Raw genomic sequence first — 19,523 nt, 5'->3', positions numbered from 1 at the left:
TTTGTGATTCATGCACAAGCACTCCCAAGTCCCTCTGCCCATCGGCATGTGCCAATGAGAAAATCATACAGAGAACAGGAGTTGTAAAGAGTCCCCCTGAAAGTGAGTCTGCTGGTTGTGGGATCGGCCCGGTGTTGAGATGAGTGGAGTTGCCTGTGACGGTCCAGGAGCCCGATGGTTGTAGGGTAATAGCTGTTCCTGATGGGACAATTCATAATGACCAGTTAACCTACGAACCGGTACATCTTTGGACTGTGGGAGGAAACCAGAGCACCCGGAGGAAATGCACACACTTATGGGGTCAATGTACAGACTTGAGAGCTAGAGACTCTGGAATTCCCAAGTTCAAGATCAAATACCATTCAACCATAACTATGTATACAGCTAAATGAAACACTATTCCTCAGAGTTCAATTACCATTCAACCCTAACTATATAGACAGCTAAATGAAATACCATTCCTCAAAGTTCAATTGCCATTCTACCATACACATGTCTATGGCTAAATGAAATATCATTCCTCAAAGTTCAAAGTAAATTTATTTTCAAAGGACATGTAGGTCGCCTGAGTTTCATTTACTTGTGGGCATTCACAGTAAGTACAAAGTACAGGATCAGTAAAGCCTACACACAAGAGCAACAGGCAACCAGGATGCAGAGGACAAATTGCACAAGTACAAAAATAAAATAATATTATTACTAATGAATAAGCAATAAATATCGAGAATACGAGCCCTTGGAAGTGAGTCCATGGGTTGTAGAAAGTTCATTGTTGGGGTGAGTGACGTTCAGGGGCCGGAATGGTTGAGGGCCAAGGTACAAAATGCAGTACATGCAGTCACATAACAGAAACAGTCAGAAATCCCCGAGCATCATCGACTGTAGATCGACGGTGCATGAGATCGACGGTGCATGAGATGTTGTCCTGGAGCCATGTTTCTGCAAGGACAAGCCCGCAGCAGTTCCTCATCTCGCGACGAGTCAGCTGCAGGCGACGGCAATCCAGCTTGTCTTCCAGGGAGCGAGCACTGGAGGGCAGCGCCGATGGGAGAGCGGGCCTGCTCCCAACCCAGCATGGACGTTGCGCCTCGACTCTCTTCCCCCCCCCCCCGCGGGAGGCACGAGGGTCTGGTTTGTGCAACGAACCACGCAGCTCCTCCAATGAACCGGACTGGGCGGTTTTGGTATTCCCAGTGCCCAGTAGGGTCCGGCGATCACAAGAAAAAATGGTGGTAAGACTAATCCCTCTTTCCTGATTCCTCCAGCCTTCGGCGCAGTCTTACAGGGGAGCTTGTTTGGACTGATCGGACTCTTGCCCGCAAAGTACAGCAGCGTCTTCATGAGCGGCCAGGGCGTAGCCGGGATATTTGCCGCGCTGGCGGCTATATTGGCCAAAATAAGTAAGTTATCTCGAATTTTTTTTTTTGCTTCAGGATCATAAAATCGCACACCTGGGCTTTGCCAACTGCGGTGCCCGTCTCCAGGAGTCTGCTTCTGCCCTCCCCCCCCCCCCACGCTCTGTGCCTCCCCCATTTCCTCTGGCAGCTCGTTCCGTATGCCAACGGGTAAAAATTGCCCCTCAAGTTCCTGTGAAACCTCTCCCCTCCCACCCGGATGAAGGGGAGATGTGACAGAGGTATACAGAATCATGAGGGGTAATTGCAAGCAGGCCTTGCCCCCGCCTTAGGTTGAGTGAGACTGGTGCTGAGGGTCATAGGTCAAGGGTGAAAGGTGAAATATGTAAGGGGAGCTTCTTCATTCAGAGGGTGGTGCGGGTACGTCGAAACCACGGTGAGATGGGTCGTTTGTATCGACGGCCAGCACGGTCCGTGGGGGTGCTGTTGGGAGGGTTGGGGGGCCCACAAGTGTCACCATACTTCCAACGCCAATATAGTACCCCCCCCCCACAACTTACTAACCCTAATTGGTACGTAGGGAGGGGCGCTGACCACTGCAACCCCTGGAGGGAACCAACGAAGGTGGGATTGGAACCCAGCCCGCAGGACACAGTGGGTTAGCAGTCTGTTACCTTAACCATCCAGGCACCTCGTCGCACGGGCCCTTTGGCCCACAGTGTGCCGGCATTTTATCCTACTCTTAAGAATAATCTGACTTTTCCCTCCCATGTATGTGTGTCTCTAAGTCTCTTAATTTGCCCCTAACGTATCTGCCTCTTCCACTCACCTAATGCTCTCTGTGAGGGAGGGGAATGTGAAAAAAATAATTTGTCTTTGACATTGACATCCCCTCCCTTAACTTCACTCCCGTCCCCCTTGTCTTAGCCCGTTTCCATCCTGGGGGAAAATGTCTGGCTGTCCCTGGCCACTCGATCTGTGCCTCTTGTCATCTTGTACACCTCTGTCAAGTCACCTCTCGTACGACTCACGTACACGTCACATATGATTAGTAAGGGCGACAAAGGTTGCGGGGGGGGTGACAGAGGGCACAGCCTCAGAATAGAAGGTTCAAAGGTCAATTTAATGTCAGAGAAACGTATACAATATACATCCTTGACATAGTTTTTCTTCACAAACGTCCACGAAAACAGAGGAGTGCCCTAAAGAATGAACAACAGTTAAACGTAAGAACCCCAAAGTCCCCCCCGCTCCAGCTCCCCTCCCTCCCGCGCTTAAGTGGCAGCAAGCAATGATCCCCCCCCCCACCCACCGGCAAAACACAATCATCGGCAACCCCACCGAGCACTCAAGCATGAGCAAAACAACAGCAAAGACACAGACCTGCAGATACCCCAAAGACTTCACGTTTCACCCGGTATTCGACATGCCACAGGCTCTCTCTTTAGACGTCCCTTTACAGCAGAGATTGGGGGGGTGTGGGTTTCTTTAGCCGGAGGGTGCTGAGTCTGTGGAATCTGTTGCCGGCGGGATTCAGAGTCCAGAGCGTATCAATAGACAGTAGGTGCAGGAGTAGACCATTCGGCCCTTCGAGCCAACACCGCCACTCACTGTGATCATGGCTGATCATCCACAATCAGTATCCAGTTCCTGCCTTCTCCCCATAACCTTTGATTCCGCTGTCTTTAAGAGCTCTATCCATCTCTTTCTTGAAAGCATCCAGAGACTTGGCCTCCACTGCCTTCTGGGGCAGAGCATTCCACAGAACCACAACCCTCTGTGTGAAAAAGTTTTTCCTCAACTCCGTTCTAAATGGCCTACCCCTTATTCTTAAACTGTGGCCTCTGGTTCTGGACTCCCCCCAACACTGGGAACATGCTTCCTGCCTCCAGCGTGTCCAATCCCTTAATAATCATTATTAATAATAATAATTATTAAGGGACTAATAATCAAGGGATTATTATTACTGTGTTATTAATTACTAATATTATTAATTATTATTATTAATAATCCTTAATAATCGTATGGATGGGATTGGGTCCTAGAGCGAGGGATGAGCCGGCGTTTGGACAATGTAAACGTCGGGCCAGAGGGTTTGAAAAGGCAGGGTGTCAGGACCGGAGGGGGGCGAGGGTCGGCCCAGTTCCACTCACCTCTCTGTGACGCTAACTCCACTCTCCATGGCCCTCCTCCATGTCTATGGACTCATTTTTGTTCTGAATGCTCTTTGCCAAGTTTGTCTGTCTGTCTGTCTCTCTCTCTCAGGACCCCCCCCCCCCACTGTATTGGGCATTAATCGTTTTTTTTTAATGGGTTCTTTTGGGTGTCTTTGTTTGGTGGCTGCCCATCAGGGGACAAATCTCAAGGTTGTGTCATACTTTAGTAATGAAAGCACTTCGAACCCAAGTCGCTGGGTATGTGTAAAGCGGAGATTGACGGGTTCGTGATTAGTCAGGACTTCTCAGAGGTCACGGGGAGAAGGCTGGAGAATGGGGTTGAGTGGGAAAGGAGCAGACTAGATGGGCTGAATAGCCTGGCTCTGCTCCCGTGTCTTATGGACTTGTGGTTTCTCTGCAGGCGGTGTGAGTAAGGAAGCCACAGCCCTCGGCTACTTCATCACTCCCTGTCTGGTGATCTTCCTGACCATCATACTTTACTTCATCTTGCCTCGACTGGTGAGTTTAACGGCCCCAGTCTTCCCTCGCCGTTCGGCTCGGGCCAGAGAGCGGAGGTCAGACTAGGAGAGGTCTGGCCGGTTCAGGGAATCAGCTCGGGGCTGACAATCCTGACTGGTCAAACAAGATTATTATGGAAACAGCACTGACGAATACTTCCACGTTGAGTGTGACGGTATTCCCGAGTCCCCACCCGGGACTTGTATGATCGACCGTAGTGAAAACCAGAGAGGAAGCTACTGACACTGGCCGAAACGCCAGCAGTATTTCCCTCTCCTCTTGATCCAAGATGTCCCCCATCCGTCTACCCCCGTGGCCTTGTAGCAATGTCCTCAATGATAGTGAGGTCTGTGCTGGCCAAGCTTAAACCCCCCTGCAGCGGCCCCTCCACACCAGACAGCGGCGTGACCAATCAGAATGCTCCCCGCGGTGCGTCCGCAGAAATTCGCTGGAGTTTTTGTTTTTGGCGATGTGCCAAGTCTCCTCCACTTGCCTTCCTCGCAGTTGGGTAAATCCTCTGGGACATTGACCGGAGTGGCCCCAGACACGGATACAGGGGTGGTTGGGGGGGGGGAGAAAGTGGGCTGCTTAAACCGGAAGGGGGAGAGGGGCTAACGTTGCTGTACGGCAGTCGGTGACTGGGAACACCAGTGCGACAAGAGCTTCCCGGAGGTTTCCGGTCCCCCCGGGCTACGAGTTGGGAGAAGCGGCGGGGAACCTGAGAAGGGAGAGGGGCCGGCGAGAGTCTGGATGGGCCAGCTGGCCTCCCGGCCCTGCTCGGCTCTCCGCGACAGCGCGGAACTGAATCCCGGACCTTTGCTTTCCCCGCGTGCCTCACCGATGTTCGCCGGTTCCCTGTTGCAGGAATTTGCAAAGTACCACTTCGCCAAAAGTCAGCAGATGCCCCCTACAAAAGAAAGCAACACAGAGCTGCTGTCCAGTGGTAAGTGTGCCTCATCTTGACCCCTCCCCATGCACCCCTGTGGGGTCCCTGACCTCCCCCACCCCCTCGTGGATCCCTCTGGGGTCTCTGACCCTCCTCATATCCCCGTCAGCCCCACCATTCCTTCACTAAACTCCTCAATTATGACTTGTTTTTCCCACCCCCCCCCCCACAAAAACACATTTCCACTACGGTCTCCAGTGGGAAGATGGCGAATTTGATCCTGATTTTTAAATCCGGGATAATTTTCCCGGGGGAGGGGCACTGCACTGTATGAGAGTGTCCCCTCCCTGTTAACGGACGTGCGACCTGTTTCCCCCCCCCCCCCCCGTGAGGGTCAGTGTGCATCCTTGACACCCAACAACAGATTCGATCCCAGAAGTGAGTCACAGACTGGGATCGGATCCGCCCCCTTTTAAGTTTTCCTGTTGAAATTTTGCCTCGGCGGGATCTTGCTCTGCACAAAGCAGCTGCCCCGCCCCCTCAGACAAACCACGTGCTAGGCCGTCAAGGGAGGAAGGAAGGAGGGGTCCTTCTCGTGTGTTTGGGCATGAAGTTTATGATCAGAGATTAAGGGAGTTGGGGCTTTACTCTTTGGAGAGAAGGAGGATGAGAGGAGACATGATAGAGGTGTACAAGATATTAAGAGGAATAGATAGAGTGGATAGCCAGCGCCTCTTCCCCAGGGCACCACTGCTCAATACAAGAGGACATGGCTTTAAGGTAAGGGATGGGAAGTTCAAGGGGGATATTAGAGGAAGGTTTTTTACTCAGAGAGTGGTTGGTGTGTGGAATGCACTGCCTGAGTCAGTGGTGGAGGCAGATACACTAGTGAAGTTTAAAAGACTACTAGACAGATATATGGAGGAATTTAAGGTGGGGGCTTATATGGGAGGCAGGGTTTGAGGGTCGGCACAACATTGTGGGCCGAATGGCCTGTACTGTGCTGTACTATTCTGTGTTCTAAGTTAAAACCCAGACCTGGGCGTTGATGGCATCTGACAGATGTGTGTGTGTATCATCAGGAAATTTTCTATGATGAGCACTTGTAGTTCCCACCGGCTAACTGAGGGGGGCTGCTGAGCTGAGTGGCGTCTGGCGTACCCCCGTGTGTATCCCGTAAGGGGACTGGGGTTACAAATTGAGTTGATAGGATGGTTAAGACGTGAGGTAATGTTGCCGCTCTATAAAACCCTGGTCAGACCACACTGGGAGTATTGTGTTCAGTTCTGGTCACCTCATCGTAGGAACGATGTGGAGGCTTTGGAGAGGGTGCAGAGGAGATTCACCAGGATGCTGCCTGGATTAGAGAGCGTATCTTATGAGGACAGGTCGAGCAAGCGAGGGCTTTTATCTCTGGAGTGAAGGAGGATGAGAGGTGTACAAGATGATCATAGGCACGGATCAAGTGGATAGCCAGAGACTTCTTCCCCAAGGTGGGAAAAGCTTAAAAGGGGGAAAGAGGCATAACTTTTAGATGTATGGAGGGGTTTCAGAAGTTGTTTTTTTTTACACAGAACGTTGGATGTGTGGAACAAATTGGTGGTCGAGGCAGATACATTAAGGACATTTAAGAGACTCTTAGGCACGTGGATGAGAGACAAAATGGAGGGCTCTGTGGGAGGGAAGGGCTAGATTGATCTAGGAGTAGGTTAAGGGTTGGCACAACATCGTGGGCTGAAGGGCCTGTACTGTTCTACGTTGCCCCTTGGATCTTCCCAATGGCGGCCCATTTTCCAGTGAACCCCACCAGACCAAAACCAAAGCAACGGCCGCTGCCAGCGGATTTGCTACACATACGTGATGCGCCCTCTGCTCCAATAATGATTGCTCCAAAAATCGAGGATATGCGTTCGATCCTCAATTAGCAAACGTACAATCTTGAAGCGATGAAGCTTAAGCCTACGCAAGCGTAAGCTAAGCTTTGGTTGAGCGGTCAAAAAAAGACGCGACCGCCGTCGGTCCCCGGTACAATGAAGAAAACATGAATACGAGACTTATTCCCTTCGCTTTTACTACGCCACCCCCCCCCCCCCAGTAAACGCACAACACAGAATACAAAGTGGATCGCAAACAGATACCTGGCTCCTACACAGTCTCGTATTTGTTTTTAATCGTCCTTCCTCGCGTTTATCTTCTCTAGACGAGAACAAAAGCAAAGAGAAGATAAAAGGCGAGGCATCGCTGATCAGTCTCGAAGACGGCCAGGACAAAGTGGAAAAGACCTCCAGCCTATTGAAAGTGTTCAGCAAGGTGAGAGGGGAGGGTGGAGGTGACGTGCACCATTCTGTCCGGAGACACCTGCGGTGAGGCTGCCAGTGACTGACCTCTCCTCTCCCCCTGCCCCCCCCCCACAGATCTGGATGACTGCGATCTCCACCTGCCTCGTCTTCACGGTCACCCTGTCGGTGTTCCCCGCCATTACAGCGAAGGTCAGCTCACAGATGGAGGAGGGCCAGTGGAGTGAGTATTAACCGGCGAAGTCGATCGTTTGGTCTGCCATTTGTACCTACATGTCATTGTGGGGGGGAGGAAGCTCTCGGCGTGTCGTTCTGTCGCCTCAGCGCGTCGGGGGCGGTACAGGCGAAAGATTCGAAGGCGAGCTCTGTGCGCCGAAGCTAGTGGGGACTATGCCAGGTGGAGCCCACTCGTGTGACTACCCTCGCTCGGAATGGGGGAGGAAACCGGAGCACCCGGGGGTGGGGGGGGCGGGGGAACCCAGGCGGTCACTGGGGGGATCGTGTGTTCCCTTTCCCCGGGGAAAAGGCAGGAGAAGGGGGCTGAGGGGGATATTGAATCAGCCATGATCTGGCAGAGCTAACACTGTAGGCAAAGTGGCCGAATTCTGCTCCCATGCCTTACGTCTTGGGTAGCAGGATAGAGATGCATCTCTACCAGAGGAGGTGTAAGGGTCTCCTTCCCTCCGCTAGCCTGCAGTTCACCCTGGGGCAAGGTGTAGCAGAGTCACACGGGAGCTATGGCTGCTGGTGGTGGGTGGCTGTATGAGCAGCTGGTGCATATCGCAAGTCCTGACACCAGGCAGACAATCTCTGAAGAGTATTGACAACGGCTGGGTGTCACCTGTCTTATAAAGACTCCGCCCAGAAGAAGGCCACTTCGGTAGAAAACTTTGTCCAGAACAATCATGGTCATGTGACCAGGATCGCCCACGTCAATTGTACAATGAGATCTGGGTGTCCTTGTTCATCAGTCACTGAAAGCAAGCATGCAAGTACAGCAGGCAGTGAAGAAAGCTAATGGCATGCTGGCCTTCATAACAAGGGGAATTGAGTATAAGAGCAAAGAGGTCCTTCTGCAGCTGTACAGGGCCCTGGTGAGACCACACCTGGAGTACTGTGTGCAGTTTTGGTCTCCAAATTTGAGGAAGGACATTCTTGCTATTGAGGGAGTGCAGCGTAGGTTCATGAGGTTAATTCCCGGGATGGCAGGACTGCCATATGTCGAAAGATTGGAGCGACTGGGGTTGTATACACTGGAATTTAGAAGGATGAGAGGGGATCTGATTGAAACATAAGATTATTAAGGGATTGGACACGCTGGAGGCAGGAAACATGTTCCCGATGATGGGTGAGTCCAGAACCAGAGGCCACAGTTTAAGAATAAGGGGTAGGCCATTTAGAACGGAGTTGAGGAAAAACTTTTTCACACAGAGGGTTGTGGTTCTGTGGAATGCTCTGCCCCAGAAGGCTGTGGAGGCCAATTCTCTGGATGCTTTCAAGAAAGAGTTAGATAGAGCTCTTAAAGATAGCGGAGTGAAGGGATATGGGGAGAAGGCAGGAACGGGATACTGATTATGGATGATCAGCCATGATCACAGTGGTGGTGCTGGCTCGAAGGGCGGAATGGCCTACTCCTGCACCTATTGTCTATTGTCATAATACAACTCGGCACATGATGATGTCATACCACATGGCACCAAATGGTGATGTCATACGACATGGCACCGAATGATGATGTCATACGACATGGCACCAAATGGTGATGTCATACGACATGGCACCGAATGATGACGTCTTATGGTCAAATGCGAGAATTGGTAGTGTGTTTATGTGTGGAGAATATTTGTTCACCTGGTTTATTTTCCCTTCTGCAGAAGAGTACTTCACTCCAGTAGCTTGCTTTCTCCTGTTTAACATCATGGACTGGTTGGGACGCAGCATTACCGCTGTCTATATGTGGGTGAGTACTTGCGGCAGACCTCCTTCCCCCTCTTCGCTGTGATAGCGGAGAATTGGGCCATTTGGCCCGTCGATTCTACCCCATTTCATCATGGCTGATCCATTTTCCCCCTCTCAGCCCCCAATCTCCTGCCTCCCCCCCCCCGCCATATCCCTTCATGCCCTGACCGATCAAGAATCTATCAACCTCTGCCTTAAATATACCCAATGACTTGGCCTGTGACAAAGAATTCCACAGATTCGCCACCATCTGGCTAAAGAATGGGAAGTCAAGTACCTGGATGTGAGGGGCATAGAGGGCTATGGTCTGGATGTAGGAGAGGGGAGATGTTTAACAGAGAATATGGTCTAAATGTTAAAAATCAAATTTGCATCGACCCATGAACTTCCACTGGCAGTACCCTGAGAGAAGACGTTTCCCCCTCAGGTTCCCTTTAAATGTTTCACCTTTCACCCTTAACCCATGACCTCTAGTCTCTACTATTGGTCGTTTTCCCTCTGGTTAAAAAAAAGACCTTATCAACCCTGTCTACGTCTCATGGCAATTTTGTTTGTCCCTCAGGCTCCATTCCAGAAGATAGAATCCAAGTTGGTCCAACCTTGTAGCAAGAACTATTCACCCACCCTTCCCAAAGCCTCCACATCCTTCCTCTAGGAAGCCAGAACTGTACGTAAATTCCTTTGCAATTACTGCTTGCCTTGCCTGCTTGCTCGGTGACTCGTAGGCAAGCACGGGCAGGCTCCTGCCTACGCACATCCCTTCTCAGCCTCGCCCCTCTCCTCGCACACACCCAGCCAAAAACCCCCCCGAGGGGAGCTCGGCAGATCAGGGGTATAAACAGCCGACGGTCCTGGGCCGAGGGACCCTTCAGCGGGAGCAGAAAGAAAAGTGGGGGGAGGAGAAGCCAGAGAAAGATTTGGGGGGTGGGGGTGGCAGGTAATAGGCGAGGCCAGGTGAGAGGGGACAAAGTACGAAGCTGGGAGGTGATGGGTGGAAGGTATGAAGATGTTCCCTCGGGTGGGGGAATCTAAGACCAGAGCGCACAGCCTCAGAATAGAGGGGCGTCCTTTTAGGGCGTGTTTGTGCCCTTGAGCAAGGCACTTAACCACACATTGCTCTAGTATCTGTGCGAGTAGGGGCGCCCCACACGGACTTCCAATCTGCGCCTTGTAAGGCGTGAAAATGCCCGACACAGGCCTCTCGTGGTCTGAGTCGACGTTCCCTCCCCCTCCCCCTTTTAGAACAGAGATGAGGCAGAATTTCTTGGTTAATCTGTGGAATTCGTTACCACGGACAGTTGTGGAGACCCAGTCGTTGGGTATATTTGAGGCAGAGGTTGATGGGTTCTTGATTGGGGAGGGGGAAAATCAGCCATGATGGAATGGTGGGGCAGCCTCGATGGCCCGAACGGCCTCATTCTGCTCCTACGTCTTGTGGCCTTAATGCTCTTCCAGTATTTGTTTTGTGAATTTGCCGAGACCATAGGACATGGGAGCAGAAGTGGGCCGTCCGGCCCGTCGAGTCTGCCCCATATTTCACCCGGGGAGTTGAATTAACAATAACAACGGGCAGCACCCAAGGCCAGGATCGGACCTGCGTCTCTGGTGTCGCCTAACGGTTGGGTGCCCCCGTGATTGTGACCGGTTCCTGCTGGAGGATGCGGAGAGTCTGCGGAGGGATACAGATAGGTTAAACGAGTGGGCCAAGGTCTGGCAGATGGTAAATGCGAGATCATCCACTTTGGAAGGAATAATAGAGCAGATTATTATTCAAACGGTGAAAGATCGCAGCATGCTGTTGTGCAGAGGGTCTTGGGAGTGCTTGTGCATGAATGGCAAAAAGGTTGGCCTGAAGGTGCAACGGGTTATTAAGAAGGCAAACGGAAATGTTGGCCTTCATTGCTAAAGGGATTGAATTCAAGAGCAGGGAGGTCATTCTGTAACTGTACAGGGTACTGGTGAGGCCGCACCTGGAGTACTGTGTGCAGTTCTGGTCTCCTTAATTGAGGAAGGGTATACTGGCTTTGGAGGCAGTGCAGAGGAGGTTCACCAGGTTGATTCCAGGGACCTATGAGGAGAGATTGAGTTGCCTGGGACTATACTGTCTGGAGTTCAGAGGAATGAGAGGGGATCTTATAGAAACATACAAAATTTTGAAAGGGATAGATAAGATAGAAGTAGGAAAGTTGTTTCCACTGGTAGGTGAGACTAGAACTAGGGGACACAGCCTCAAGATTCAGGGGAGAAGATTTAGGACGGAGATGAGGAGAAACTGTTTTTCTCAGAGAGTGGTGAATCTGTGGAATTCTCTGCCCAGGGAAGCAGTTGAGGCTTCCTCACTAAATATATTTAAGAAACAGTTCGATAGGTTTTTACATAGTAGGGGAATTAAGGGTTATGGGGAAGAGGCAGGTAGATGGAGCTGAGTTTACAGACAGATCAGCCATGATCTTATTGAATGGTGGGGTAGGCTCAATGGGCTGGATGGCCGACTCCTGCTATTTCTAATGTTCTCGTGTCTCCTAGCCCCGCAGACGAGTCCCTCTGTTGGTGATGGTCCTGCTACGTGTGGCTTTCATCCCCCTCTTCGTGTTCTGCAACGTGAAGGAACGGTTACACGGGTTTACCGTCTTCCAGCATGACGGCTGGTACATCCTCTTCATGATCCTCTTCGCCTTCTCCAACGGGTACCTGGTCACGCTGTGCATGTGCTACGCGCCCAAGTAAGTTCCTGATTGGTGGCCGGAATCGGGGGGGGGGGGCGGGGAGGCGGCGGTGTGGTGCGAGATGGAGGGAAAGGTTTACTGCGCCACAGTAGGTCAGATGTCAGTGATGTGGGTGACAGAATTGTGGCTTTGTTGCAAAGTTTGAGTCAATACGAAGACAGCGGGAGGGGCAGGTACTGGCTACAGCAGAGGTTCCCACCCGTTTTGGCACCACGGACCGGTTTAATATTGACACTCTTCTTGCGGACCGGCCGACCGGGGGTGGGGGGGAGGGTTAAACTCACCTCACCATGTCTTTTGCAGTTAGGGTTGCCAACTTTCCCACTCCCAAATTAGGGACAAAAGTAGCAGTCAAATCCCGGGACACTTTACCCCAGGAAAGACTACAATGACCATGAAGCCTTGCGCCGGTGATGTACGCATGCGCGTGCGTGCCGATTTTCTCCCCCACAAATCGGTTTTGCCTTCATCTTCCCGACTCCACTGTACATACATAATTCTACTTTATATAGGCTGTGTATTTATCATATCATTCCTGCTTTTACTATATGTTAGTGTTATTTACTTTCGGTTTTATGTGTTATTTGGTAGGTTTTTTTTGGGTCTGGGAATGCTCAAAAAATTTTCCCGTATAAATTAATGGTAATTGCTTCTCTGCTTCACGCCATTTCGGCACGAAAAGTTTCGTAGGAACGCTCTACCTTAGCAGGGGAAATACGGGACAGGGGCGGTCCCGTACAGGACAAACCAATTTAGCCCAATATACGGGATGTCCTGGCAAATACGAGACAGTTGGCAACACCGTGTTCAAGTTCAACAGTGAGTGACGGGGAATGAGGAAAGGTGCAGCGGACTCGTATCGTTTCCTCGCGGCCCGGTGGTTGGGGACCGCTGGGCTACAGGACTGAGATTAGCGACCGAGTTGCAAATGGAATACAGTGTCGGGAGGTGTATGGTCACACACTTTGGTAGAAGAAATGGGAAGGGGTGACTATCTTCTAAATGGAGGGAAAGTAGAAAAATCTGAGCCGCAAAGGGACTTCAGACCGAGCGAGCGCCAGAGGGAGCCCCAGCAGACACCAGTGTTGATTCTCAGCGTCGGGGAAAGGGGTGAGGGATGTGGGGAAAGCAGGGGAAATATCTCAGGTGAGGCGGAACCAAGGTTTACCTGGGGTGTTCGGGGCAGTGTGTACTCTGTCGGGTAGACGTTCTGGGTGTTTCTCCCCCACCACATTGGACCAGGGCCCACAGATTCAGGATAAAAGATCAGCTGTTCCAGGCGGAAATGCGGCAGGAATTTTTTTTTGGTGGGGGGGTGGATTTTTTATTTTCCCTGCCCTGGTGGACACTGCTGGCTCAGTGCATTCCGAGAGGCGATGGATGTTGAGACAACTGAGTGACAGGGTGCAGGGTAGAACAGGGAAAGGGCCAGGAACATCTTTTTATTGTTGTATTATACAAAAAAAATAACCTGAGTACATTGAAGTAGCAACACTTACAATGTCTCAAAAAAGACATTATCTTAAAGGTTGAAAAAAAATTTTGTGATAACAAAAACAAAACCTACTGAGCAGAAAAGTGAGGGGGAAAAAAGAACCCATTAGGTGTACAACCCCGGAGCCATGCGTCATACAAAAAGCCTCTAAGAATAAACATCAGACCACCAGCAAGAAAAGGAAATATACTAAAAATTTTACAGTTAGATCATGGAAAAATTCTATCAATTAGTTCAAATGATAATAACGAGCAAATGAGCCCCACCTTTTCTCAAAATCAAATGAAGGTTCAAAGGTTTGACTTCTAATTTTCTCCAAACTAAGACACAGCATCACTTGAGGGAACATAGAACATAGAATAGTACAGCACAGTACAGGCCCTTTGGCCCACTATGTTGTGCCAACCCTCAAACCCTGCCTCCCATACAAGCCCCCACCTTAGATTCCTCCATATACCTGTCTAGTAGTCTCTTAAACTTCACTAGTGTATCTGCCTCCACCACTGACTCAGGCAGTGCATTCCACGCACCAACCACTCTCTGAGTAAAAAACCTTCCTCTAATATCCCCCTTGAACTTCCCATCCCTTACCTTAAAGCCATGTCCTCTTGTATTGAGCAGTGGTGCCCTGGGGAAGAGGCGCTGGCTGTCCACTCTATCTATTCCTCTTATTATCTTGTACACCTCTATCATGTCTCCTCTCATCCTCCTTCTCTCCAAAGAGTAAAGCCCTAGCTCCCTTAATCTCTGATCATAATGCATACTCTCTAAACCAGGCAGCATCCTGGTAAATCTCCTCTGTACCCGTTCCAATGCTTCCACATCCTTCCTACAGTGAGGTGACCAGAACTGGACACAGTACTCCAAGTGTGGCCTAACCAGAGTTTTATAGAGCTGCATCATTACATCGCGACTCTTAAACTCTATCCCTCGACTTATGAAAGCTAACACCCCATAAGCTTTCTTAACTACCCTATCCACCTGTGAGGCAACTTTCAGGGATCTGTGGACATGTACCCCGAGATCCCTCTGCTCCTCCACACTACCAAGTATCCTGCCATTTACTTTGTACTCTGCCTTGGAGTTTGTCCTTCCAAAGTGTACCACCTCACACTTCTCCGGGTTGAATTCCATCTGCCACTTCTCAGCCCACTTCTGCATCCTATCAATGTTTCTCTGCAATCTTTGACAATCCTCTACACTATCTACAACACCACCAACCTTTGTGTCATCTGCAAACTTGCCAACCCACCCTTCTACCCCCACATCCAGGTCGTTAATAAAAATCACGAAAAGTAGAGGTCCCAGGACAGATCCTTGTGGGACACCACTAGTCACAATCCTCTAATCTGAATGTACTCCGTCCACCACCACCCTCTGCCTTCTGCAGGCAAGCCGATTCTGAATCCATCTGGCCAAACTTCCCTGGATCCCATGCCTTCTAACTTTCCGAATAAGCCTGCCATGTGGAACCTTGTCAAATGCCTTACTAAAATCCATATAGATCACATCCACTGCACTACCCTCATCTATATGCCTGGTCACCTCCTCAAAGAACTCTATCAGGCTTGTTAGACACGATCTGCCCTTCACAAAGCCATGCTGACTGTCCCTGATCAGACCATGATTCTCTAAATGCCTATAGATCCTATCACTAAGAATCTTTTCCAACAGCTTTCCCACCACAGACGTAAGGCTCACTGGTCTATAATTACCCGGACTATCCCTGCTACCTTTTTTGAACAAGGGAACAACATTCGCCTCCCTCCAATCCTCCAGTACCATTCCCGTGGACAACGAGGACATAAAGATCCTAGCCAGAGGCTCAGCACTCTCTTCCTTCGCCTCGTGGAGCAGCCTGGGGAATATTCCGTCAGGCCCCGGGGACTTACCTGTCCTAATGTATTTTAACAACTCCAACACCTCCTCTCCCATAATATCAACATGCTCCAGAACATCAACCTCACTCATATTGTCCTCACCATCATCAAGTTCCCTCTCATTGGTGAATACCGAAGAGAAGTATTCATTGAGGACCTCGCTCACTTCCACAGCCTCCAGGCACATCTTCCCACCTTTATCTCTAATCGGTCCGACCTTCACTCCTGTCATCCTTTTTTTCTTCACATAATTGAAGAATGCCTTGGGGTTTTCCTTTACCCTACTCACCAAGGCCTTCTCATGCCCCCTTCTTGCTCTTCTCAGCCCCTTCTTAAGCTCCTCTCTTGCTTCCCTATATTCCTCAATAGTCCCATCTGATCCTTGCTTCCTAAATCTCATGTATGCTGCCTTCTTCCACCTGACTAGATTTTCCACCTCACTTGTCACCCATGGTTCCTTCACCCTACCATTCTTTATCTTCCTCACCGGGACAAATTTATCCCTAACATCCCGCAAGAGATCTCTAAACATTGACCACATGTCCATAGTACATTTCCCTGCAAAAACATCATCCCAATTCACACCCGCAAGTTCTAGCCTTATAGCCTCATAATTTGCCTTTCCCCAATTAAAATTTTCCTGTCCTCTTTGATTCTATCCTTTTCCATGATAATTATAAAGGCCAGGGAGCGGTGGTCACTGTACCCCAGATGCTCACCCACTGAGAGATCTGTGACCTGACCCGGTTCATTACCTAGTACTAGATCTAGTATGGCATTCCCCCTAGTCGGCCTGTCCACATACTGTGACAGGAATCCATCCTGGACACACTTAACAAACTCTGCCCCATCTAAACCCTTGGAACTAATCAGGTGCCAATCAATATTAAGGAAGTTAAAGTCACCCATGATAACAACCCTGTTATTTTTGCACCTTTCCAAAATCTGCCTCCCAATCTGCTCCTCTGTATCTCTGCTGCTACCAGGGGGCCTATAGAATACCCCCAGTAGAGTAACTGCTCCCTTCCTGTTCCTGACTTCCACCCATATTGACTGAAAAGAGGATCCTGCTACATTACCCACCCTTTCTGTGGCTGTAACAGTATCCCTGACCAGTAATGCCACCCCTCCTCCCCTTTTTCCGCCCTCTCTATCCCTTTTAAAGCACTGAAATCCAGGAATATTGTGACCAATTGGGAGCTGATGTATCCTTCCACTTCAACAAAATGGCGCTGCTGGCTAGGGCCAGGAACGTCCTGAGGGATCCCACCCACCCTGCTCACGGACTGTGTGTCCCACTCCCATCGGGAAGGAGACTACATAGCATCCACACCAGGTCCACCAGACTCAAAAACAGTTCCTTTCTCCAAGCAGTGAGGCTGATCGACATCTCCAACCGCTAACCCGCCCCTCCACACCCCCCAACCACCAACACTGTATCATTTCCTGTCAGAGTCACCTTGTGTACAGACACTCCTGTGCCCAGCGTCACTTTATGGGCGATCAATAAGCTATCTTGTGCACTTATGCTCATTGCTCATTGTGCATTAATGAGCTTTTAATGTGACGTCCTTTATCTTGTTTGTTTCTATTTTGGTGCATTATCTGATCCGGAGTAACCATTGTTTCATTCCCCCTTACACTTTAGTACTGGAAACAATGTTAAACAAATCTCGAATAGACGTGAACCGTGCCAGTCACACAGATCTGCGTTTGGTTATATCCATGCCAGCAAAGTAGACAAAGAGCAAACTGCTTCCCAGGACTAGTCAGCGAGTCGCGGAGGGGCTGGTTTGTTTGGGCGGTGTTGTCTCTGGTACTAACTACATTTTCCTTTCTTCCCCCATCCTTTCCACAGGCAAGTCTCCACCAGGGACGCAGAGACGGCTGGGGCAATCATGGCCTTTTTCCTCTCCCTGGGACTCGCTCTGGGAGCCGCCCTCTCCTTTGCCATCAGGATGATGATTTAAACGGATGCGGTGACCCTGTGGGGGTGGGGACAGGTGTCTCACCCACCCCCCTCAGACCAGCAGCCAGAGTGTTAAGGTTTTTACAGGATTCTGTCCCCCCCCCCACCCCTCTCCAATCTCACCCGCGCCCTGACTCCCGTGCAAGCATCCGTTCTTGACGAGCCCCCACCCTCTTGCCACCGAGTCGCGCACAGGGACTGACCCCCCCCCAACAGCCCTAACAGAGGCGCGCTCTTCCTCGCGGCCCGTTTGAGAGATGCCGCCCGTCCCGGGTGGGTGGGGAGGGGGAAGAGTTCTCAACGCCCCACCTGGCCCGCTGTTGGCCTGCAGTGCGAGGACTTATGCAAATTACAACCCGCGGCTGCAGTTCGGAGATCGCAGACCGCTTCTCTCCGCCCGCCGTCTCGTCTCTAGCAGTCCGGTTACGTGTCTCGGGTCAAACTGACCCCCTTGGAGGAGTCTCCCCCCCCCGGGAGGAAAGGGGGTGACGCGGGACACTCACGAGACTGCAGGTGCTGGAATCTCGGAGCGCGAATCGAGCTTGGCGGATCGGGCGGCATCCATGGGGATTGGTGGGGGTGGGGGGGGGGGTGGCCGACTGTTCACTTGACCTCCCTCCGGCCTGTCCGGCGGCTCAGTATTTTCTCGGGAGGGGAGTCGGACAGTTAGCCACGGGAAGCGCGAGTCCGATCCCAGCCTCTCACACTGCTCATCGGGGTAAGGAGAGACTGTCGGCTCCAGCTTGATGCAAACGTCCTCTCTGTTGCTCCTGCCGGCAGGGTTAGACATGAAGGGAACCACACGAAGTTCAGTCCCTTCTGGCTACATTGCTCAGAGGATCAGAATACTGTACTTGTCTTTTTTTTTAATATATATATATTCTAAATTAATAAAAAAGAATTATTGGATTGTGTGCCTTTGTAACTGAATTATTCAGATTCTGATTTATCTATTAAAACATACAGTGAGCATAGAAATCTACAGCACGTTACAGGCCATTCGGCCCACAATGTTGTGCTGACCATGTAACCTACTCTAGAAACTGCCTAGAATTTCCCTACCGCATAGCCCTCTAGTTTTCTAAGCTCCATGTACCTATCTAAGAGTCTCTCAAAAGACCCTATTGTATCTGCCTCTACCACCTTTGCTGGCAGTGCATTCCACACACCCACCACTCTCTGTGTGAGAAAACTTACCCCTGACGTCGCCTCGGTACCTAATTCCAAACGCTTTAAAACTGTGCTCCCTTCTGTTAGCCATTTCAGCCCTGGGAAAAAGCCTCTGACTGTCCACACGATCAATGCCTCTCATCATCTTGTACAACTCGATCAGGTCACCTCTCATTCTCCGTCGCTCCGAGGAGAAAAGACCGAGTTCACTGCACCTATTCTCACAAGGCATGCTCCCCAATCCAGGCAGCATCCTTGTAAAGCAACACTCACAACACGCTGGAGGAACTCAGCAGGTCGGGCAGCATCCGTGGAAACGATCGGTCGACGTTTCGGGCCAGAACCCTTCGTCAGGACTGAAGGGGGAAGGGGCAGAGGCCCTATAGGGAGGGTGGGAAGGAGAAGGCTGGTAGGTTCCAGGTGAAAAACCAGTAAGGGGAAAGATGGAGGGGAGGCAGGAAAGGTGAAGAAGGAATAGGGGAAAGCACAATGGGTAGTAGAAGGAGGCGGAACCATGAGGGAGGTGATAGGCAGCTGGGGGAGGGGGCAGAGTGACATAGGGTTAGGGGAAGGAATTACTGGAAGTTGGAGAATTCTATGTTCATACCAAGGGGCTGGAGACTACCTAGACGGTATATGAGGTGTTGCTCCTCCAACCTGAGTTTAGCCTCATCATGGCAGTAGAAGATCCTTGTAAATCTCCCCTGCACCCTCACTATGGTTTCCACGTCCTTCCTGTAGTGAGGCGACCAGAACTGAGCACAGCACTCCCAAGTGAAATGCATCATTTTGAGTCAACAACCGGTGGGGGTGGGAGGGGGCAGCCCGCGAGAGTGGCCCCCTGTTCTGCTGCCAACATTAGCTTACCCACGACGCTCAGCAGAACAACACACAGCAACAAAACTAGCCCCCTTTCCTCTCACCCGCCGAAAGATATAGGAGCAGAATTCAGCCTTTTGGCCCACTGAATTCAGAGGAATGAGGGGTGCGCCTCATTGAAATCTGTCGATTGCTGAAAGCCCTCAATGTTGAGGATGTTCCCCATGGTGGGGGAGTCTAAGACCAGAGGACACAGCCTCAGAACAGAGATGAGAAGGAATTTCTTTAGCCA

At 50.8% G+C, this 19,523-nt stretch overlaps 1 protein-coding gene across 3 annotated transcripts in view; it reads left to right on the top strand.

The window, feature by feature from the left end:
* Positions 1 to 18,156, top strand: part of LOC134339527 (equilibrative nucleoside transporter 2-like) — a 36,427-nt gene extending 18,271 nt beyond the window's left edge. For all 3 annotated transcript variants that reach the window (XM_063036124.1, XM_063036123.1, XM_063036125.1), the window contains exons 6-13: positions 1,266 to 1,400; positions 3,933 to 4,030; positions 4,895 to 4,973; positions 7,117 to 7,226; positions 7,331 to 7,436; positions 9,088 to 9,173; positions 11,699 to 11,895; positions 17,132 to 18,156. In XM_063036124.1, coding sequence (XP_062892194.1) covers positions 1,266 to 1,400; positions 3,933 to 4,030; positions 4,895 to 4,973; positions 7,117 to 7,226; positions 7,331 to 7,436; positions 9,088 to 9,173; positions 11,699 to 11,895; positions 17,132 to 17,243 — 923 coding nt within the window. In that variant the 3' untranslated portion in view covers positions 17,244 to 18,156. The remainder of the gene's footprint in view (positions 1 to 1,265; positions 1,401 to 3,932; positions 4,031 to 4,894; positions 4,974 to 7,116; positions 7,227 to 7,330; positions 7,437 to 9,087; positions 9,174 to 11,698; positions 11,896 to 17,131) is intronic.
* The last annotated feature ends 1,367 nt before the right edge of the window (positions 18,157 to 19,523 follow it).

Source organism: Mobula hypostoma, chromosome 30, assembly GCF_963921235.1.
Source record: "Mobula hypostoma chromosome 30, sMobHyp1.1, whole genome shotgun sequence".
NCBI classification, from domain to species: Eukaryota; Metazoa; Chordata; class Chondrichthyes; order Myliobatiformes; family Myliobatidae; genus Mobula; species Mobula hypostoma.
Note: the sequence above shows the minus strand (reverse complement) of the source record. Positions and strands in the feature narration are given on the sequence as shown.